Below are 19,111 nucleotides of genomic sequence, written 5' to 3'. Positions count from 1 at the left end.
AAAATTTATAGATGTCTACAAGTACTCTAATACTCGATTGTCGCTTGGTAGAACTTTGAATACCAATATCATGGCAATATGATACTAGACTTATCCTTTTCCTGTTAGGACATTGTACCCTTCTTTTGATAATAAAAATGATTTTCTTATGCACTACTCTAAACCCAAAGCAGCACAAGTTACTATAAAGTGAAACCCTTTATCTTTGACATATTGTTTGAATCATGGTGCATCTGTTAATTTTTGTTTGTTAAGTTCATGTTATTTTTATTTAATTGATGTGTTCTTGCTTCTATTTATATGATCTGTCAATAACAGCATGAACAGTAGTTGATATATGCTTTCCGTCTATTCACATTTTTCACATAAGAATAGAAGGAAAACATGTATATCACTGCTGTTATTGTAAGATTGTATAAATAGCAACAAGAACACATAAAATAACCAAAAAACAATTTTATATTTATAGAATAACTAATCGAAGAATTCAAATAGAGAAAAATATTCAACGAGTGACCGAACAACACATTAATTCACGAATGCGCGTAGCGCATGAGTTAATTATCAGTGTTGTTCGGTCACGAGTTGAATATTTTTCGATATTTGAATTCTTTGATTAGTTATTCTTTTTATTACATTGGCAAATGGCTTTTTTTATGAAATTAAAGTAGAAAATGTAAGGAACTATATCGTTTTCTACGCATTCACAATTTGTTTTGATCCGACGTTTTCAACGTCTTGACAACGCCTATTGTTGTATGACGTCAGAGGAGTGAAATAACCACGTTTATTTCACATGTGAAATTATCGGTTTTTATTTCACTGGGAAATCAATGTAATTCATTGCAACCAATGTAATAATTAATTTTAATTTACTAAAAACAAATTTAAACATGAAAATTAAGTATAAAAGAAAGGGTTCAATGCTCTAAGTGCCTGTGAGTAAAACAGAACTTGACTTCTTGTTTAATAGGTGTTTCGTAAGGACAAATTGATAATGATCACTTAAAAATGTTTTACTATAATTTCAACTTGTGAGTGCTTGTAGGAAAGCAATTTATCAAACTTCTGTTTTGATTTTACTACTTAAGATAGTACTAAATGTGGAAGAATAGGGTGGATTCACAATTTCTGGGGGACCAATTTAGGCAGTAAACTTCTATCCAGTCTGGTGGCTGAGAGGTCTAAGTACCAGTAGCCAACTATAGCTACTGTATCACTAGTCTGTCAACTCTGAGGTTGTGAGTTTGAATCCCACACGTGGCAGGTTTGCTCTACTCCAATCTTCCTTGACTAATTATATATATATAAGGATTGTCAGTTTTCCTACCGAAGGTCATGGTTCTCTCCTGGCACTTCGGCTTCCTTCACAATTAAAAACTGACTGCCACAAAATAGCACAATAGTGCTGAAAGTGGTGTTAAATACCAATCAATCAATCTATCCAGTCGAATTAAACCAACGATTTGTAGAAATACGACTGAAACAAAAGCTTTACTCATTTTTGTTGAGCCTGAGACTTTTGTCGCGGAAAGCTTGACATAAGGATAGTGATCCGGCGGTGGCGTTAGCTAACTTCTTAAAATCTTAATATTTCAGAAGGTTTAAGACCTGGATGCTTCATACTTTGTATATAGATGCCTTATGATATGAAGTTTCCGTCTGTCATATGTCCATTGTCCTTGACCTCATTTTCATGGTTCAGTGAATACTTGAAAAAAAAAGTTTCAGATTTTTTGTAATTTTAATTTCTCTAGAATAACTATATTTGGTTTGTGCGTACCTTGCAAGGTCCTCATGTCTGTCGGACAGTTTTCACTTGACCTTGACCTCATTGTATGGATCAGTGAACAAGGTTAAGTTTTTGTGTTTTGGTCTGTTTTCTAATATTGTATGCAATAGGTCAACTATATTTGGTGTATGGAAATATTTTACAATGTACATGTCAGCCTTGCAGGTTTTATTTGACCTTAACCTCATTTTCATGGTTCATTGCTCAATGTAAAGTTTTTGTGTTTTGGTTTGTTTTTCTAATACTGTTTGCAATAGGTCAACTATATTTGGTGTATGGAAATATTTTACAATGTACATGTCAGTCTGCCAGGTTTTATTTGACCTTGACCTCATTTTCATGGTTCATTGCTCAATGTTAAGTTTTTGTGTTTTGGTCTGTTTTTCTTAAACGTTAAGCAATAGGTCAACTATGTTTGGTGTATAAAATGATTGTAAGGTGTATATGTTTGCCTGGCAGGTATCATCTGACCTTCACCTCATTTTCATGGTTCATTGGTCAATATTCAGTTTTCCTGGTTAACTTTGTTTCTTAGATACTATAAGTAATAGGTCAACTATATTTGATGCATGGAATGATTTTAAGGTGTACATGTCTGTCTGGCAGGGTTCATCTGACCTTGACCTCATTTTCATGGTTCATTTGTCAATATGAAATTTCCATGGTTTAGTCTGTTTCTTTTATATTACAATGTATAAGCAATAGGTTATCTATAATCGGTGTATGGAATGATTGTATTAAAGGTGTATATGTATTTCCAGCTTGGTTTATCTGACCTTGACCTCATTTTCTTGGATCATAAATTTTAATGTGATACTTGTAGTAAAACTTTATATTGCGACTATCAACATAAAATCAATGTTCAGTATAGGAGTCGAGACATTTCAGCGTGTGCACTCTTATTCAAATTATAGTGTGTTGATTATTTATTATGAAAGAAAGAATGACATGTTCACACAAAGGATGGGCACAGGGGTTTATCTAGAAGTTTACCTCCTAAAGCCAAGATTTTACTATATCACACAAAGGATGGGCACAGGGGTTTATCTAGAAATTACCTCCTTAAGCCTAGATTTTACTATATCACACAAAGGGTGGGCACAGGGGTTTATCTAGAAGTTTACCTCCTAAAGCCTAGATTTTACTATATCACACAAAGGGTGGGCACAGGGGTTTATCTAGAAGTTTACCTCCTTAAGCCTAGATTTTACTATATCACACAAAGGGTGGGCACAGGGGTTTATCTAGAAGTTTACCTCCTAAAGCCTAGATTTTACTATATCACACAATGGGTGGGCACAGGGGTTTATCTAAAAGTTTACCTCCTAAAGCCTAGATTTTACTATATCACACAAAGGATGGGCACAGGGGTTTATCTAGAAATTACCTCCTTAAGCCTAGATTTTACTATATCACACAAAGGATGGGCACAAGGGGTTTATCTAGAAGTTTACCTCCTAAAGCCTAGATTTTACTAAATCACCCAAAGGGTGGGCACAGGGGTTTATCTAGAAGTTTACCACCTAAAGCCTAGATTTAACTATATCACACAAAGGATGGGCACAGGGGTTTTTCTAGAAGTTTACCTCCTAAAGCCTAGATTTTACTATATCACACAAAGGATGGGCACAGGGGTTTATTTAGAAGTTTACCTCCTAAAGCCTAGATTTTACTATATCACACAAAGGGTGGGCACAGGGGTTTATCTAGAAGTTTACCTCCTAAAGCCTAGATTTTACTATATCACATAAAGGGTGGGCACAGGGGTTTTTCTAGAAGTTTACCTCCTAAAGCCTAGATTTTACTATATCACACAAAGGGTGGGCACAGGGGTTTATCTAGAAGTTTACCTCCTAAAGCCTAGATTTTACTATACATGTATCACACAAAGGATGGACACAGGGGTTTATCTAGAAGTTTACCTCCTAAAGCCTAGATTTTACTATATCACACAAAGGATGGGCACATGGGTTTATCTAGAAGTTTACCTCCTAAGCCTAGATTTTACTATATGCAACTGAATTTAGAATTGTTAAGCATTGGAGAAAGTAGTTCCCATGGTATCTGATGGTGATTTGTTTAATGTTTACATCTTATTATGGTGTACATGTACATCTATTCATATCATAACATTTTTATTCAATAATTTTGCAATAATTTTGCACTAAATGAAATATATAAAAGACATTTTTTTCCATATATTTTAGAATCAGAAATGGATGACACTTCAAGGTTAAAGGCTCCTAGGAAACTTAAATTGACAAAGCCAAGACCAAGAACAAAAGGTTAGTCAAATTTTTTTCAAACAAAAGGATTAAGTAATGTACATTGTATGTAACAGCTGTGGAGTAGTTTTAACAAATAATCATGTCTGGCAGAACCATACAGTTTACTTGCTTCCGTGTCCTATGTTGTATCATTTACTGTAATTCCTTTCAAATTATTACTACTAGGAACAAGTGAAATTATGGGAAAGTCATGGTCTTTCAGATCTTTCAATCCTTTGACCAGTTGAATAAATCACCCAAGAGACAGAGACAGACTCCCCTTGCTAAGTAAAGTCATTATATTATCATATACATGTAAGGGGAAGTTGAGTAACACTCCATGTAAGAATCAGTAGTGGTTATTTTTCCATTTTGATTTATTTCACAAGACATTAATTTAGAACAATGCTTTGAAAATATATCTCTAATAATTAAAGATTTTGCTGAACAATGCTCTGTATGGTCCTGTATGTATGAATTCAAGTTTGAAAAGCATATTTTTTACTTGTGTCGTCAAAGGCGAAAGCAGGTCTAGTTACCACCTGACTCTGGTCCATATTGTATAGCTTCTTAGCCAGATACAGTAAAGCAATTATTGACAAAACAATTGCAATTATTAACATAATATCTATTTTCAGACTTGAATCAGAATAATATTCCAGTGAAAACATTCAGCACTGATGACTTCCCTGTACCTAGATCTTCCCATGATACATTACTACAGGAAGAAAACTATGACATCAGGGGGGATTATATTGAATGTCAAACTACATCATCTGATTCATCTGATATTTTGATTACAAAAAACATCAACATGACATATGATCAGAACAGAAACTGTTACCTTTCAAGTAGACGAAGTTCAGAAACCAGTTCCATTTGCAGCAATCCTGAGGATATGAATTCCAACACAAGTAATTTTTCTAGTTTGGCCCTTTATCATGTTTATCTTTGTCAGATTTATTAATTTCATACATATTTGTTTTAAAGAATAAAAGAAAGATCCTTTAATGATAGATGAGACCCACTGAACTAAAAATAAAAAATATCATATATCAGGTTATTTTTCATGTCAAGTTTTTTTTTCTCACAATTTTGACCTTGGACAGGACAGTTAATTATTCGCTCTGTTCATTATTCACATGTTATAATCTTAAACAATGAATTCAAATACCAGAGAAATGTATTAATAGGGTAAATTTCGCTGTAAAATGTCTACTATGAAAATAACCAAAATTAGACCCACATGAAAATTTCCCAATATACGGTCTAATATTTTCTTAAAAAGGTAGAAAAGATATTTATCTGAATGGTTAACAATTCTGCTTATTTCTGTTCTGTATTTATAAAATAGAAAATTATGATGTCAATAGCATAATAAATACTGCTGAAGTAATACACATTGTCATATTTCAATCAATTTTTGTAGTATTATACAATTATAGCCTTTGTATGAGGTCGATACAAGGATATATTGACCTGAAAGAAGTATATTGACTGAGGACGAAGTCCGAGGTCGATATACTTCTTTGGGTCGATATATCCTGTATTGACCTCATCAATAGGCTATAATTGTTATATTATTAATTTCCGACCATATTTGTATCAAAATCCTGATTTGATTTTTTGATTTTGTTGGAATTTTATAGATATCATATTGTCTCCTAGACAATAACAACATAAAAGTTGTTATTTCATTTACATTTTTTTTTACATCTTATGTATATGAAGATTTTTTTCTTCAAATAATCGATCATAGATATTTTTTTATAAACCTTTTAACAATATCATGAAATTCATTACATGACGTCACAAAGTATATCGGTTTTTAGATATTCTAAAAATAACCGTGCAATATGCTTTTTGCTGTGCAATATGCTTTTTGCTATCCGCCGTTTTCTCTCTACCTTCGAAAATATAGTTTAACATGTGACTATCTCTGAACGAATCAAATTAGTTAAAAAATACGAATTAATAATATTAGGCATTGTAAATGGACAGAAAGTACCATGTAAAAATTAGGACAGTGTCTGGTTGGACAAAAATTTATAATTGTTTTAATATACAGGTATATAAGATAAAAATTTTGAAATAATTTCAAAGCTTAGAACTTGCACTTTTTTGTCCCCCGTGTAACGCGTTGCGTGTGTGTGTGTCTGTCCATCCGGTCTTGATAGCGCTCTCACAGGTACCAGATTTTTATAAAACTTATACTAAAGGTTAATATCAGCAATAGGACAAGTTCTATAATGGTGACCGATTGACCTTTTTTTAAAGAGTTACGCCCTTGGAAATATTAAATCTATGAAAAATGGCCTCATTAGCACTCTCACGGGTACAATTCTTTCCAGATTTTTATAAAACTTATACTATAGGTTAATATTAGCAATATCTTGGACAAGTTCTATAATTGTGGCCGATCGACTTTTTAAGTCTCCCAAACGAAGTTTGGGAAGACTTATTGTTTTTGCTCAGTTATTATTATTATTATTATGTCACCCGATCGACAATGTCGGGTGACATATTGCTTTTCCTCTGTTTTTTTTTCCCTATTATTATGTCACCCGATCGACAATGTCGGGTGACATATTGCTTTTCCTCCGTTTCTTTTTATGGCACCCTCAACAGAGTTGGGGTGACATATTGTTATTCTACGTTTCTTTTTTTTCTTATTTTTCTTCCACACTTTTTGTCCGCGCTAGTTCTCAGAATTGAACGGACCAATGTTGATGGAACTCAACTATAATGAGGATCCCCATCTGAAGTTGTGCACCTTGGTATGGAATGGTAAAAGATGGCCGCCGTTTCCATGGAAACAGCAAAAATGCGTAAAAAATTAAAGTGTTCCAAACTGGAAGAAACTCCACAGGAATGGTAACTGGCATGTGCTGATTTGCAGTTTGACTTTGGAATTTTCAAAATGGCTGCCGTTACCATGGAAACAGCTTAAATATAAAAAATTCTAACTCTTTCATTATAAGAACAAACTGGATGAAACTTTATGAAAATGTTACCCAGTATGCTAAGATGTCAAGACAATATTTGGATAGTCCAAAATGGCCGCCGTTGTCATGGAAACTGGGGGCAAGTTTTACATTGACCCTATGGGAAAATGCATAAAATCAGCATTTTCTTAAAAGAGTATTTCACCAAAGTCAATGAAACTGTATTGATATATAACATAACATGAGGCAATGAGATGTCTGCTTTTAGAATTTTGGAATTATCTACTGTAACCATGGAAACAGCAAAAATATCCAAAATTTCCAAAAAAATGAAAATGCTGCAAACTGGATGAAACTTCACAGAAATAGTAACTTGCATGGGCAGACTTGCATTTTGAAGTTGGAATTTTCAAAATGGCCGCTGAAACCATGGAAACAGCAAAAATTTCTAAAAGTTCAAAATGCTCCAAACTTAATGAAACTTAACAAAAATGATAATTTGCAGGTTTAGATGCACTCTTTGACTTTAGAATTTTCTAAATGGCTGCCGCTCGCCTGGCAATGGGAGAAGGGTGCCATCCGTTATTGCTAGCAATTACAAATCTAGTTATTATTATTTTTCTTCCACCTATTTTGTCCCAAGGGTTTCTGAGAGTTTAGTGGACCAATCCTATTGAATGGTTAACATAATGAGGTCCACCATCTAAAGTTGTGCAGGACATTTTCGGAATTTTTAAAATGGCCACCGTTACCATGGAAACAGCACAAATGGGAAAAATAGGAAAGTGTTCCAAACTTAATGAAACTTTACAGAAATGTTAGTTGGCAGATGTAAATGTGTGATTTGACTTTGGAATTTCCAAAATGGCCACTGTTGCCATGGAAACCGGAGACAAAGTTTTAACACTGGACCCTATGGGAAAATTCTTTAAGTAGCATTTACTCACTTAAAATGGTAGGTCAAATACATTGATTCTTTCATGGAATGTTCCCTGTCATGTGCCAATATGGCATCCATCTTTGAAATTTTCGAAACGATCACTGTTGCCATCGAAACGGCACAAATTCAAAAATGTCTAAAAATTTCAGAATGCTCCAAATTTACTGAAACTTAATATTAATGTTAACTGGCAAGAAAAGATGAGACTTTTGACATTGGAATTTCCAGAATGTCTCCTGTTGCCATTGAAACAGAAAAAATGTCATTAATTTCAAAATGCTCTCAATGTTCTGAAAATTTATAGAAAGATGTAAAGCAATATATTTATGTGCATGCACTGTTTAAAATGTTTCCAAATGGCTGCCGCTTAGTGGCAATGGGGGGCAGGGTGACATCCGCTATTGCTTGCAATGGCAAATCTAGTTATTATTATTTTTCTTCCACCTAATTTTGTCCGCCCGTTTTCTCGGAGCCAAAGGAACCAATCTAAATGATGGGGCACTATAACAAGGATTCATGACTTTCGAGTTGCAGTGCAACTTTGGAACTAAAAAATGGCTGCCGTTACTATGGAAACAGAAAAAATGTGAAAAAAAAATAAAAATTGCAAATCCATTAAATCTTTCATTATGAGACACAACTGGATGAAACTTTAGTGGAATGTAGCCTGGCATTCCAAGATGTGTTGACCATATTTAGAAATTCCAAAATGGCTGCCATTACCATGGAAACTGAAGAAACAATTACCATTAGCCCCTATGGGAAATTCTTAAAAGTAGCATTTACTCACTTAAAATGGTAGGTCAAATTCCATGATTCTTTCATGGTATATTCCTTGTCATCTGCCAAAGTGGCATCTGTCTTTGAAATTTTAGAATCGGTCACTGTTACCATGGAAACAGCACAAATTCAAAAATGTTCAAAAATTTCGAAATGCTCCAAACTAGATAAAACTTCACAGAAATGTCAACTGAGAAGTGCAGGGTTGCTATTTGTCTTTGGAATTTTCAAAATGGCCGCCGTTGCCATGAAATCAGCAAAAAAAAACCCAACATAAAACACCTTGTAAATTTGAGGCAAAATTTTGTAATCAAGAGTATGTGCATACGATCAAATACAAATCTGTACTGCAAAACATCTTCTAGAATATGCTAGAAGAAAAAAATATATAATTTAACGTGCTTCTATTGTATACAAAAATCGAGATCAAAGACATTGACTTTGGTACACTCAAAATGGTTGCTGCTACTGTGACAATGTCCAGTACAGGGTGACATCCTCCGCTATTGCTCGCAATAGCAATTCTAGTTCTTCTTCCTCTTCCTCTTCCGCTGCTTTTAAATTTGAACTTGTCCGCACCCGTTCTCCAAAACCACTTGTCAGATTAACTTAGGGTTTCACAATATGTTAGACTAACATGTCTAGTGGTGCAATCAGGGTTTTGTTTGTGCAATGGGGTTTATAAAGGGGTACTTTGAGGGGCAAAAAGAAAAGAGGGTTTTACTATAGAACCCTATGGGATTTTATTTTTTTTAATTTTCAAATGATTATAAATTGAAAACCGTTTGTGATAGACACAATCTTTTTAATTGAAAATGTTCTAAATGATAAAACCCATTAAATGAAATACAGGGTTAGTCCCCAGGGGTCACCCCCACCCCCTGCCATTTAAGAAAGTTCTAAAACCTTGTAAATGGTCGAGATCCCCACCCCTAAGCCATATATATTCTGGTTTGTCATGCTAAGATGGTTTGAATGATATACAGGGTTAGTCCCCAGGGGTCATCCCAAAACCCTGCCATTTGAGAAAGTTCTAATATCTTGTAAATGGTCGAGATCCCCACCCCTAAACCATATATATTCTGGTTTGTCATGATAAGGCACATGAAATGAAATACAGGGTTAGTCCCCAGGGGTCACCCCCACCCCATGCCATTTAAGAAAGTTCTAATTTCTTGTAAGTGGTCAAGATCCCCACCCCTAAACCATATATTTTCTGGTTTGTCATGCTAAGATGGTTTCAATGATATACAGGGTTAGTCCCCAGGGTTCATCCCGACCCCCTGCCATTTGAGAAAGTTCTAATATCTTGTAAATGGTCAAGATCCCCACCCCTAAACCATATATTTTCTGGTTTGTCATGCCAAGATGATTTGAATGATATACAGGGTTAGTCCCCAGGCATCACTAATGCATATAACTTTACTGGACCAAACCAATTTTCACTGGACTTTGCCCAATGTCAGGCGACCCTGGGAATTACGAATTATGGGAGCTTCGTTTGGGAGACTTCGTAACAGCATCCTGTTACAATCATTTCTTGTTTTAAAAGAGTTATGCCCCTTGGAAATATAAAATATGTGCAATGCGGGGGACATTGGCACTCTGTTCTTTTATTGTGTTCATGAGAGAAACATTGATGATAATGTCATCTTATAGTAATATATCTGTTATTAATTTGTGAATTTAATTGTAGCTTATGACATATCAAAAATGAGGGCTCCAAGGAAGGTCAAACTGACCAAACCTAGGCCACTTAGATCTTCAAAATCAGATGAAAATGGAAATGAGAAAGAACTGAAAAATGAGGTTAATCAAGATGAAGAGAATGACAAAGGTAATTGAATGGGTGATGCAAATAAGTATTTCATGTATTTCCTTGAAAATTGGGGGAAAAAATGAAGCAAAATTTTGGGAATTTGTAATTTTTTTAGTTCTAATTTCATTTTATAATGTTGGTTTTGGTGGAAAATTGATTTAAAGCCCTTGCAGTTATAATATTGATTGATATTTCTTATCACAGCATGAACAGTTAAAGATTGATTTTGGAGCTTTTTTCAATTTACCTTTTAAAAAAGAATAAAAAAAAATGATTGTTTTATTTTGTTAGAAAAAGTTAAAATATGCTCCATCAAAATTGTAATTTCAGATATTTTTAGCAACTATTTGTTTAATGACGTGAATCTCTTAATTCATTATTTGATAGATTACAATGACTAATTACATTTCAGATCTGATGGATAAGATAAGTGACCTGATGTCACAGTTAAAACAAGGCACTTTATCTGCCAATGATTGTTTACATCTCCGTGATCTGCTGGCAGCTCATTGTCCACATTTAGAACTCATTAATAAAGGTAAGAATTATATCATTAGATAAATGATAGAAAAAAATCATTTCTATGCCTAGAAAATCTGATTTCTGCATTTTATATTTGCATATTCGTGCACAAGCGTTAAGATTTTTTTAAATACACAAATTATATGTTTCATGCTCTTTTCTAATTCATGAATTCACGATGAAGATATCAAGAATAGAACTCTTGAAACACTTCTTTATTTAATGAAAAAATTAATGTACAAAATATCACCCTGTATCAAACCAAACAACAGCAATTATTAGGGTCTACAGTGTAGTAAAAAAAACCACTGAATACTTCTTTTCAAGGAAATAAAAGTCATCCACCCTTCATACTTCAGCTTTTTTTTAATTACACCATAGGGCATATTAAATACGTACTTGTGCATGTTTGACTGTTTTGTCCAAATAAAATTTCAGAATATATTGATAGCTGTTTCCGACACATAGAGGAGGTGTTGAAAGAGAAGAAACAGCAAGATAAATTGGTTCTTGTCAGTTTGACGAACCTAATTGCATTACGACAGAGAGCATGGCAACCATATCCAAAACCACCAACAACTCGAGTAAGTGACTTTCAGGGATAAAAAAAATATGTGTATTTTCGTACTTGCTTTATGAAAAATGCTTTGTTTGAAGTTTCTGTTTTTAGTCAATTCACAATTTAAAAACAAATTTCATGTTATATTCTATAATAAAAATTGTGTGTTCATAACCATTGGAAGGAATTTGCATGGCATATATGTGTGCAACCCCACTGCATACTACAAGAAGTATTCTTTTTTTCAAAACAGCATGATATGTACTGATTTTTAGGATTTTTGCATATTGATAGTATAAAACATTATCTAGCATTGTACTATGAAGTGAGCTCAAGGAGCATCATAATGTCTTCAGCAGCTGATATTTACAGTTTCATTTGATGGAAAATTCTCAAAGTTGTATTTTTATACGCCCGTCAATTTTTGACGGGACGTATTATGGTATACAAATGTCCGGTGTCCGTCTGTCTGTCGGTCTGTCTGTCCGTCCGTCTGTCTGTCCGTCTGTCCGGCGTAAACATGTGGCACCGTAACTTGAGAATGACTTATCCAAATTTCATGAAACTTAACATAGTTGTTTCTTATGATGGTCAAACGATCTGTATACTTTTTGGTGAAAATAAGATTAAAGCTTTTTGAGTTACGGGACTTAGTAACTAAAACAGGTGTGTGTTTTTTTTCACGTCGCACCGTATCTCAAAAACAATTTATGATTATTGCTTAAAACTTTACACACTTCTTAGTTATATTAATCTTAAGATCTGTATACTTGTTGGTGATGATTCAAAATTTTATTTTTGAGTTATTGAGTATTTTGTAAAAAAAGGGGGAGGGGTTTTTCACATGTCGCGCCGTATCTCAAAAACGATTTATGACTATTGCTTAAAATTTTACACACTTCTTAGTTATATTAATCTAAAGATCTGTATACTTTTTGGTTTTGATTCGAAATTTTATTTTAGAGATATTGAGTTTTTTGTAAAAAAAAAGGGGTTTTTCACATGTCACGCCGTATGTCAGAAACTATTTATGCTTATTGCATAAAAATTCACACACAAGACGACGGGCGTATCATGCGCTCATGGTGCAGCTGTTTATTATTTTCTTACAATTCAAACAATAATTTTCATTTTTATAAGTTTGCTGGAAGTAAACTTTAGATGCTCATGCCAAAATTATCCAAAATTAGGTTAAATATAATGACATTGGTGTTCAAAAAAATGTTCAGGTCTGATCAAAATTAAACAAAATTAAAAATAAAAAGTTGGAATAAAGGAAGAAAAGATCAACTGTGATTTTAACCTTAAAACAGAAGACTTCATCTTTTAAAAAAAAATTATGTTAATGTGAAATAATAAAATTGTTATACAGGTCACATGTTTTACAGTTAAAATTGATCTGAAATTATTGTTTTAACAATTTGCACTAATAAGTAAATAAATATTGGGGAAATAGTTAAAAAGTTACTTGTAATTTGGAAGCTCTAGAGTACAATTATATCTTTGCATGTTAACTGAAGCTTATATTGCCTGACTGCATGATTATTGTTTATATGATATCTTTCAGAAAAAATCTATAACTTGGAGTGAAATCAAAGAAGAAATTCCTTACAGAGAATGCATGTTGTATGATTCTACCCACATACCATTAGTACAAAATCAAATGGTAATGTTATATCTCCCATGAATGATTCCTGTTAAAGCTTTAAAATTTTATATATTTTGATTCATGTGAATATATCTGATGTTGGTATAAGTGTGTTTATGTATATTGCAAGTTTTCTATTCTTTTTTTTTCACTGAATTTGACTTATTTCATTGAAATAGTACTATTAAAAATTATAACATAATAAATATTACAGGGGTTATTTCATAGAAATATTTTCAAATATGAAAGTATATTTATTTAAGAAATAATTCATGGAAGCCATAGATTTGTTGGACATTTACACATGGCCTGGGCCATGATATTCGAATTTTATCCTGAGCTTTAGCGAGGGATAAAATTAACAAATATCACGGCCCAGGCCATGTGTAAATGTTCAACAAATCTATGGCTTCCATGAATTATTTCGATTCTAATAGGACAAATATGGTAATTTAAAAACTGAAGCTAACGTAAGATTACCATGTGTATGGCTGTTCTATTTTACCCCCTGTAAGATAAAAGCTACAAATTTCATATAAATCTAAGTCTTACATGAATTATTTCTCAAATAAGCAGTAGAAAAAATGTGTTCAATTCTCACAATTCTTAACCCAAACATTTATTTTTCTTTGGCTACTGTTTACTGTCAAATCCAGAGTTAACATGTCGTAACTAAGGAGTGAGCCGCCATTTTGACTTGCTGAAATCCAAAAATGTGCGAATAACGCAATTGAATAGAAAATGAAATAACACCTACCTCAAAACTCCATTTTAATGGAATATTATCCGAACTTAGGGCATATACGTAACAGAAAACATTCAGCGTTAGAGTTTTCATTCGTATGACATCATGTTATGACATGACGCTAACGGCCAAGATCATTCATGAAATTTTGCGGAATTTTATCTTATTTTGATTTTATACATTTTTTAAGCTCTTGTGCATTAATTATTTTTGTTATGCAATATAATAGGAATAACGGTTCTGTAGTTTCTTTTTCAATTTCAATTTGGACACAACGAAATCGACATAGTGTTTGCACATAGGTTACGATACATGTGGATTTACGTGGGAGGTAAATAGTAACAGCCACCAATATGCACATCTCTGAGTTTGTGCTTAGTATAGATATATTGAGAATTTTATCACGGTGTTGTTTACAAAGCGAAAGAAGCACGTCATATTAGAATATGTATTAGTATGTCAGGACAAGCTGCTTAATTAGGACAAAATTAAAATGGGGTAGATTGTCCAATTTCAGACAGATTTGAATTATTTTATTTCAGGTTTTGCATGTGTGGAGCTTATTCATTTTTGTTGATGAATATAAATGTACTTTTATAGTTATCAAACCACATTATTCAAACTTTGTGTTAATTTAACTCATGTTTTGGTACTTATATTTAAAAAACACAACTGTACTATTTTATTTATAACAGTATTAGTATCAGATTTTACCAAAGTTTCCACAAATGAAATCTAATGACAACAATTGTTTATAGAGTGTGGATTCTGGCATAGATGTAGAAGACCAAGTTCTATGGGATACAGAAGAAGCTTTTGAAGATGATTTAACCAATGAAATGTAAGTTTTAAAAATATGGAGGCAAAACTATTGAAGGAACAATCAAACAGTTTGTATTAATATTTTACAGTTAGATCCAAATATTTTTTTTAAACGTTCCAATAAAATTAAGGGATTTACTTAAAAATTCCATACAGAAAGAACTAAACCAAGATACTGTCTTCTATGTATTGTTTAAAATTTTCTTATCATAATTTTTTTCTTTAACATTTTTGATTTCAGTTGGTCACAGTGCAATAAAACTAATGATGGAGAGAAAGAAAGTAAGTAACATGTATTTTTTCCATAGTCTGTCATCAGAGAATATGTGAAAAATTTTAGAGTGGGTAAAATTCACTGTTTACTTACACATCAGAATATGTCATCCCCAGATTCAACACACAGGAAATGTTTTCTCTACATTCAGAAGTAAATTAAACAAACAATAACTATCTCCATTGGAATTGAGAAAGCTATGTTGTATTTGAATACTTACTTGCCAATGTCAGTCTTTATTTGTAATACATTATCAAATTTTTATGTTAGCAAGATTTCAAATATTTTACATTTGCTCTTCATATTATATTATATAATATTTTTTAATGAATTTGGTAAATACCTTTTATTGTTAATGTTAATTTAGGAAAAAAAGCAATGAGTTTTATCTTGTATACAGTAAATTCAGAAATTTCTGTTTGAATAATAATTGGATTGTTAAACAAAGGACAAACACATGAGATATAAATATTAAGAAAGGCTGCATACAAATAACAAGATCAAAATTTGAATTGTGGGTTATTATTTTTGCAATATATATCCTGTTGCATTTTTTACAATTATAAAAACATCGCTAAAATTTATCATAATGAAATTATCAAAAAACAAGGGGTTTCATATTTTATCATTGTTACTGGTCATGAAGTTATTAATGATTTTACATACAATGTGTCTCTGATTCTCTGAAGACCTTCAAAATTTCAATCTTTGTTTCTTATTCATGGTCAATTAAAAATTTTTTAATCTCCTACTGATGTATATTTTCTCATGAAAAATAAATTACTGGTTCAATTTTTTGTCTTGCCTGTGACCAAAGTCACAGAAAGCTAAACAGGTACTGCTTTTCTGGCGGCAATGGCTGAGGATGTGTCAACAGTTGTTGTTTTCTGCTTAAGACAGTTTGATGGGAACTGCTTGTGATATATCAATGATGTTTTCTATAAAGTTGCATTACTATCAGTACAAATAATTTGATGACTATTTCAAGGCCCTGCCACCTAGGTCATGGGCCAGCAACTTTGAATTGTTGCAATGTTGCTGTCCATCAGATTGTCTTTTTTCTATTTTTTCTGCAGACAGGCGAGACATATCTCTGTTTATTTTTTAATCACATATTGGTAAAACAAAGGTTAACATTGTTTGCAGGATCACCAAGTCCACAGAGTGTTATTGAAGCTGTCAAGGGACTGAAAATAGTAGGGGAAGACGAAGAATTTGTCAAGGTATTTCTTAACTTTATTGATTAGCTTTCAAGAAATATGAAAACAATATTCTGGATTATTCATTGAAATGGTGCACAGTTTATATTAGAAGTTACTGTCTTGTGATACTACATGTATATGGAAAGTCAGCATAGAAATTAAAAAAAATGATATGTATATAAAAATATGAAGATGTGGTATGATTGCCAATGAGACAACTCTCCACCAGAGAACAAATAGACATAATCAACTATAGGTCACCATAGGTTTAATACAGCCGTTTGTGGATTCATGAATTTTGAAATTTGTAATGATGTTAATGTTTAACCTATTGTGGACAGTTCCATCTAAATTAAGTACAGGTTTATATATACTAAATATTTCAATTTTATTAGTCATTTAATGAACAGTCTAATAAGTAGTAAGGGCTATTCCATAGAAATATACATGAGACAAAGGGAAGTCAATTCAAAATCTAAACTGGCTGTTGGTGTCAAATAATTTTAAAAACTGAAAATTAAAGTGATCTCTACAGATGGTTATACCATTTTCAAAGTGTCTTCCCTGGCTACCATGTATGTTTCAATGGAACAGCCCTTATGAATATAGTTTGCTTCAAGACGCCTTTTTGTAGAACAGATTATTCATGGCTTTAGTGATCCTTATTTATGCTGGTTTCATTTACTTGTGAAAATTCATATATGAACAATTATGTGAGGATTTTTTCAATAATAAACTTACTGGAAAGTCCTTTCTTTTCAATAGTTATATCTTAGACCTTGAAATTTTGAGAGAGAAAACGTTGTGTGTAACATTACTGTTACTAGATGTTTGGTTACTTTTAAAAATATTTATCCAAAACTCCAAGACCAAAATAAAAAGTATATATTTTTTTTTAAATTACAGGCTGCTGCAGCGTTATTACAGAAATTTTTGAAAAATGGGAAGACTCTTGAAGAGAAAGAAAACAAAAAAAATAAATCGAAGGTATGTTGTGAAATTGACAAACCATGGTTTAAGACTGCAATTAACATATTTATAATTAATAGATAAACAAAAATTCCTAAAGCTATTCAGGATAACTATTTGCTGTTGAAACAAGACAGTACAGAAGGTTCAAGATATCATCTATAGTTAGATTTTGGCCTCTTTTTAAGAAAAATATTGATTAATATTCCTAACATATGAAAGACCTTACTGTTTAGAGGTTGAACGTTATGAAGCATTTTATCACAACATTAAAATGTTTACCACTTTATAAAATAGACAAACAATGCCCTTTATGCACCTACACTTATGATTTAATCCTGACATTGAGAAATTATTGATAAAATGTCTAAAAATCATTAAATATAAAACATACTACCATTAACATGTATTGATATGGACTTTAATCTAATTATAGAATAATGTGATGAGACAGCCAATAGGACCAGGAACTAGCGATAAACTGGTAAAGGAAGTGGAGAAAACATTGCCTGATGGGATGCACTCTGCTAAAGGAAGGAGGGCAATGTTCAAAGTTTACAATAGTGCAATGTATGTAGCTGATTATGGTATGTTGTAGTATAGATTTCATGCATTTTAAAAGACATTGAATGAGGTATGGAAGATCCCCTACCTGAAACCATCTTATTCCTGTTGTCCAATTCCAAAAGTCTTTCATATAAAGAGTCATCTCTTAATGGATGGAGACTGATCTGTGGCAAACAAGTTGGCACCGAAAGCACATTGTTGCTATAGAAACTCGATGCGAAATTACATTTTCTAAAGAAAGGCAGTCGGGGGCAATCATTGACTGTGATTGGCCAATTTTATAAATCTTTTCTGCTGAAACTAAAAGGTGAAACATTTTGAAACTTTATAAGTGGTATATTTGTAAGGTGGTTGGTTGAGGCTGCATGGAAATCTTTTAAATGATTTTAATGAGCTAACACACAAGGTTACTGGTTTATTATTTTCAAGCCAACCCTGAAAGTCATGGCTCTTACTCCTGAATTCAGCATTCTCAACACACAAGAAACAAATACCCAAACCAATGTCTGATCAGGAAATGGAACCCAAGATATCTCATACTCTCCATATAGTTGATCAACTTACCCAGAGAAAGTTTCATTTTTTTAACAATTATCATATTGTCTACTTGTGAAGTAGAATTACTTACATATATGACCAGCAGCTGGACAACCATGAGTTGTAACTTTAATCAATCTGTCAGTCAACTATTTCTAGTTTTCTGATTCTTTAAATTACAAGTGGGGGAATGAGTAATAGAGATAAAGTACTGACATAAAGGGCTCTTACTACAATAGCTCTTGCATTCTTGTTTTATCAGAATTTTCTTTTTTAGATGACCATGAGAAGACAAAGTTACCACAGTCATACGATAGAGAGGAATTATTGTATTTAGCATTATCTCCCCTTTCAAAGAAATGTCCAGCAGAGTTATCCTATCTAAGTAAAGTTTTCCCTGATGTTTGCTTTACACAGGTTAGTAGACACACCATCAGTTTCTAAGGTGATGTGAAAATAAATATTTAATGATTACCTTGTGACTTTCTTATGTTTCAGGATATTTTTCCATAATTTTGGACATGTTAATTTTTACAGATTGCCCATTAGGCTAAGGTATCAAGCAATCTTTCCAGCCACATAATAATTTAAAAATATTTATACCCCTGCTTTTAAAAAGTGGGGGTATACTGTTTTACCTCTGTCTGTCCGTCTGTCCGTCCATCCATCCGTCCATCCGTCAGTCCATCCGTCCCATGAATATTTGTTGTCTCAGATTTCTCA

At 32.7% G+C, this 19,111-nt stretch overlaps 1 protein-coding gene across 2 annotated transcripts in view; it reads left to right on the top strand.

The window, feature by feature from the left end:
* The window catches only part of LOC127703046 (uncharacterized), a 28,498-nt gene that overhangs the window by 4,166 nt on the left and 5,221 nt on the right, over positions 1 to 19,111 (top strand). The window contains exons 2-13 of one of the 2 annotated variants that reach the window (XM_052207436.1): positions 4,000 to 4,077; positions 4,698 to 4,973; positions 10,421 to 10,561; positions 10,956 to 11,081; positions 11,504 to 11,649; positions 13,192 to 13,290; positions 14,776 to 14,858; positions 15,081 to 15,121; positions 16,260 to 16,336; positions 17,222 to 17,302; positions 17,721 to 17,871; positions 18,666 to 18,805. In XM_052207436.1, the coding sequence (XP_052063396.1) occupies positions 4,008 to 4,077; positions 4,698 to 4,973; positions 10,421 to 10,561; positions 10,956 to 11,081; positions 11,504 to 11,649; positions 13,192 to 13,290; positions 14,776 to 14,858; positions 15,081 to 15,121; positions 16,260 to 16,336; positions 17,222 to 17,302; positions 17,721 to 17,871; positions 18,666 to 18,805 (1,431 nt within the window). In that variant the 5' untranslated portion in view covers positions 4,000 to 4,007. The remainder of the gene's footprint in view (positions 1 to 3,999; positions 4,078 to 4,697; positions 4,974 to 10,420; positions 10,562 to 10,955; positions 11,082 to 11,503; positions 11,650 to 13,191; positions 13,291 to 14,775; positions 14,859 to 15,080; positions 15,122 to 16,259; positions 16,337 to 17,221; positions 17,303 to 17,720; positions 17,872 to 18,665; positions 18,806 to 19,111) is intronic. The other variant, XM_052207437.1, reaches the window with a different exon arrangement.

Source organism: Mytilus californianus, unplaced genomic scaffold (genome assembly GCF_021869535.1).
Source record: "Mytilus californianus isolate M0D057914Y unplaced genomic scaffold, xbMytCali1.0.p SCAF_5, whole genome shotgun sequence".
NCBI classification, from domain to species: Eukaryota; Metazoa; Mollusca; class Bivalvia; order Mytilida; family Mytilidae; genus Mytilus; species Mytilus californianus.
The sequence above is the reverse complement of the archived record's forward strand: the minus strand, read 5'-3'. Positions and strand labels throughout refer to the sequence as shown.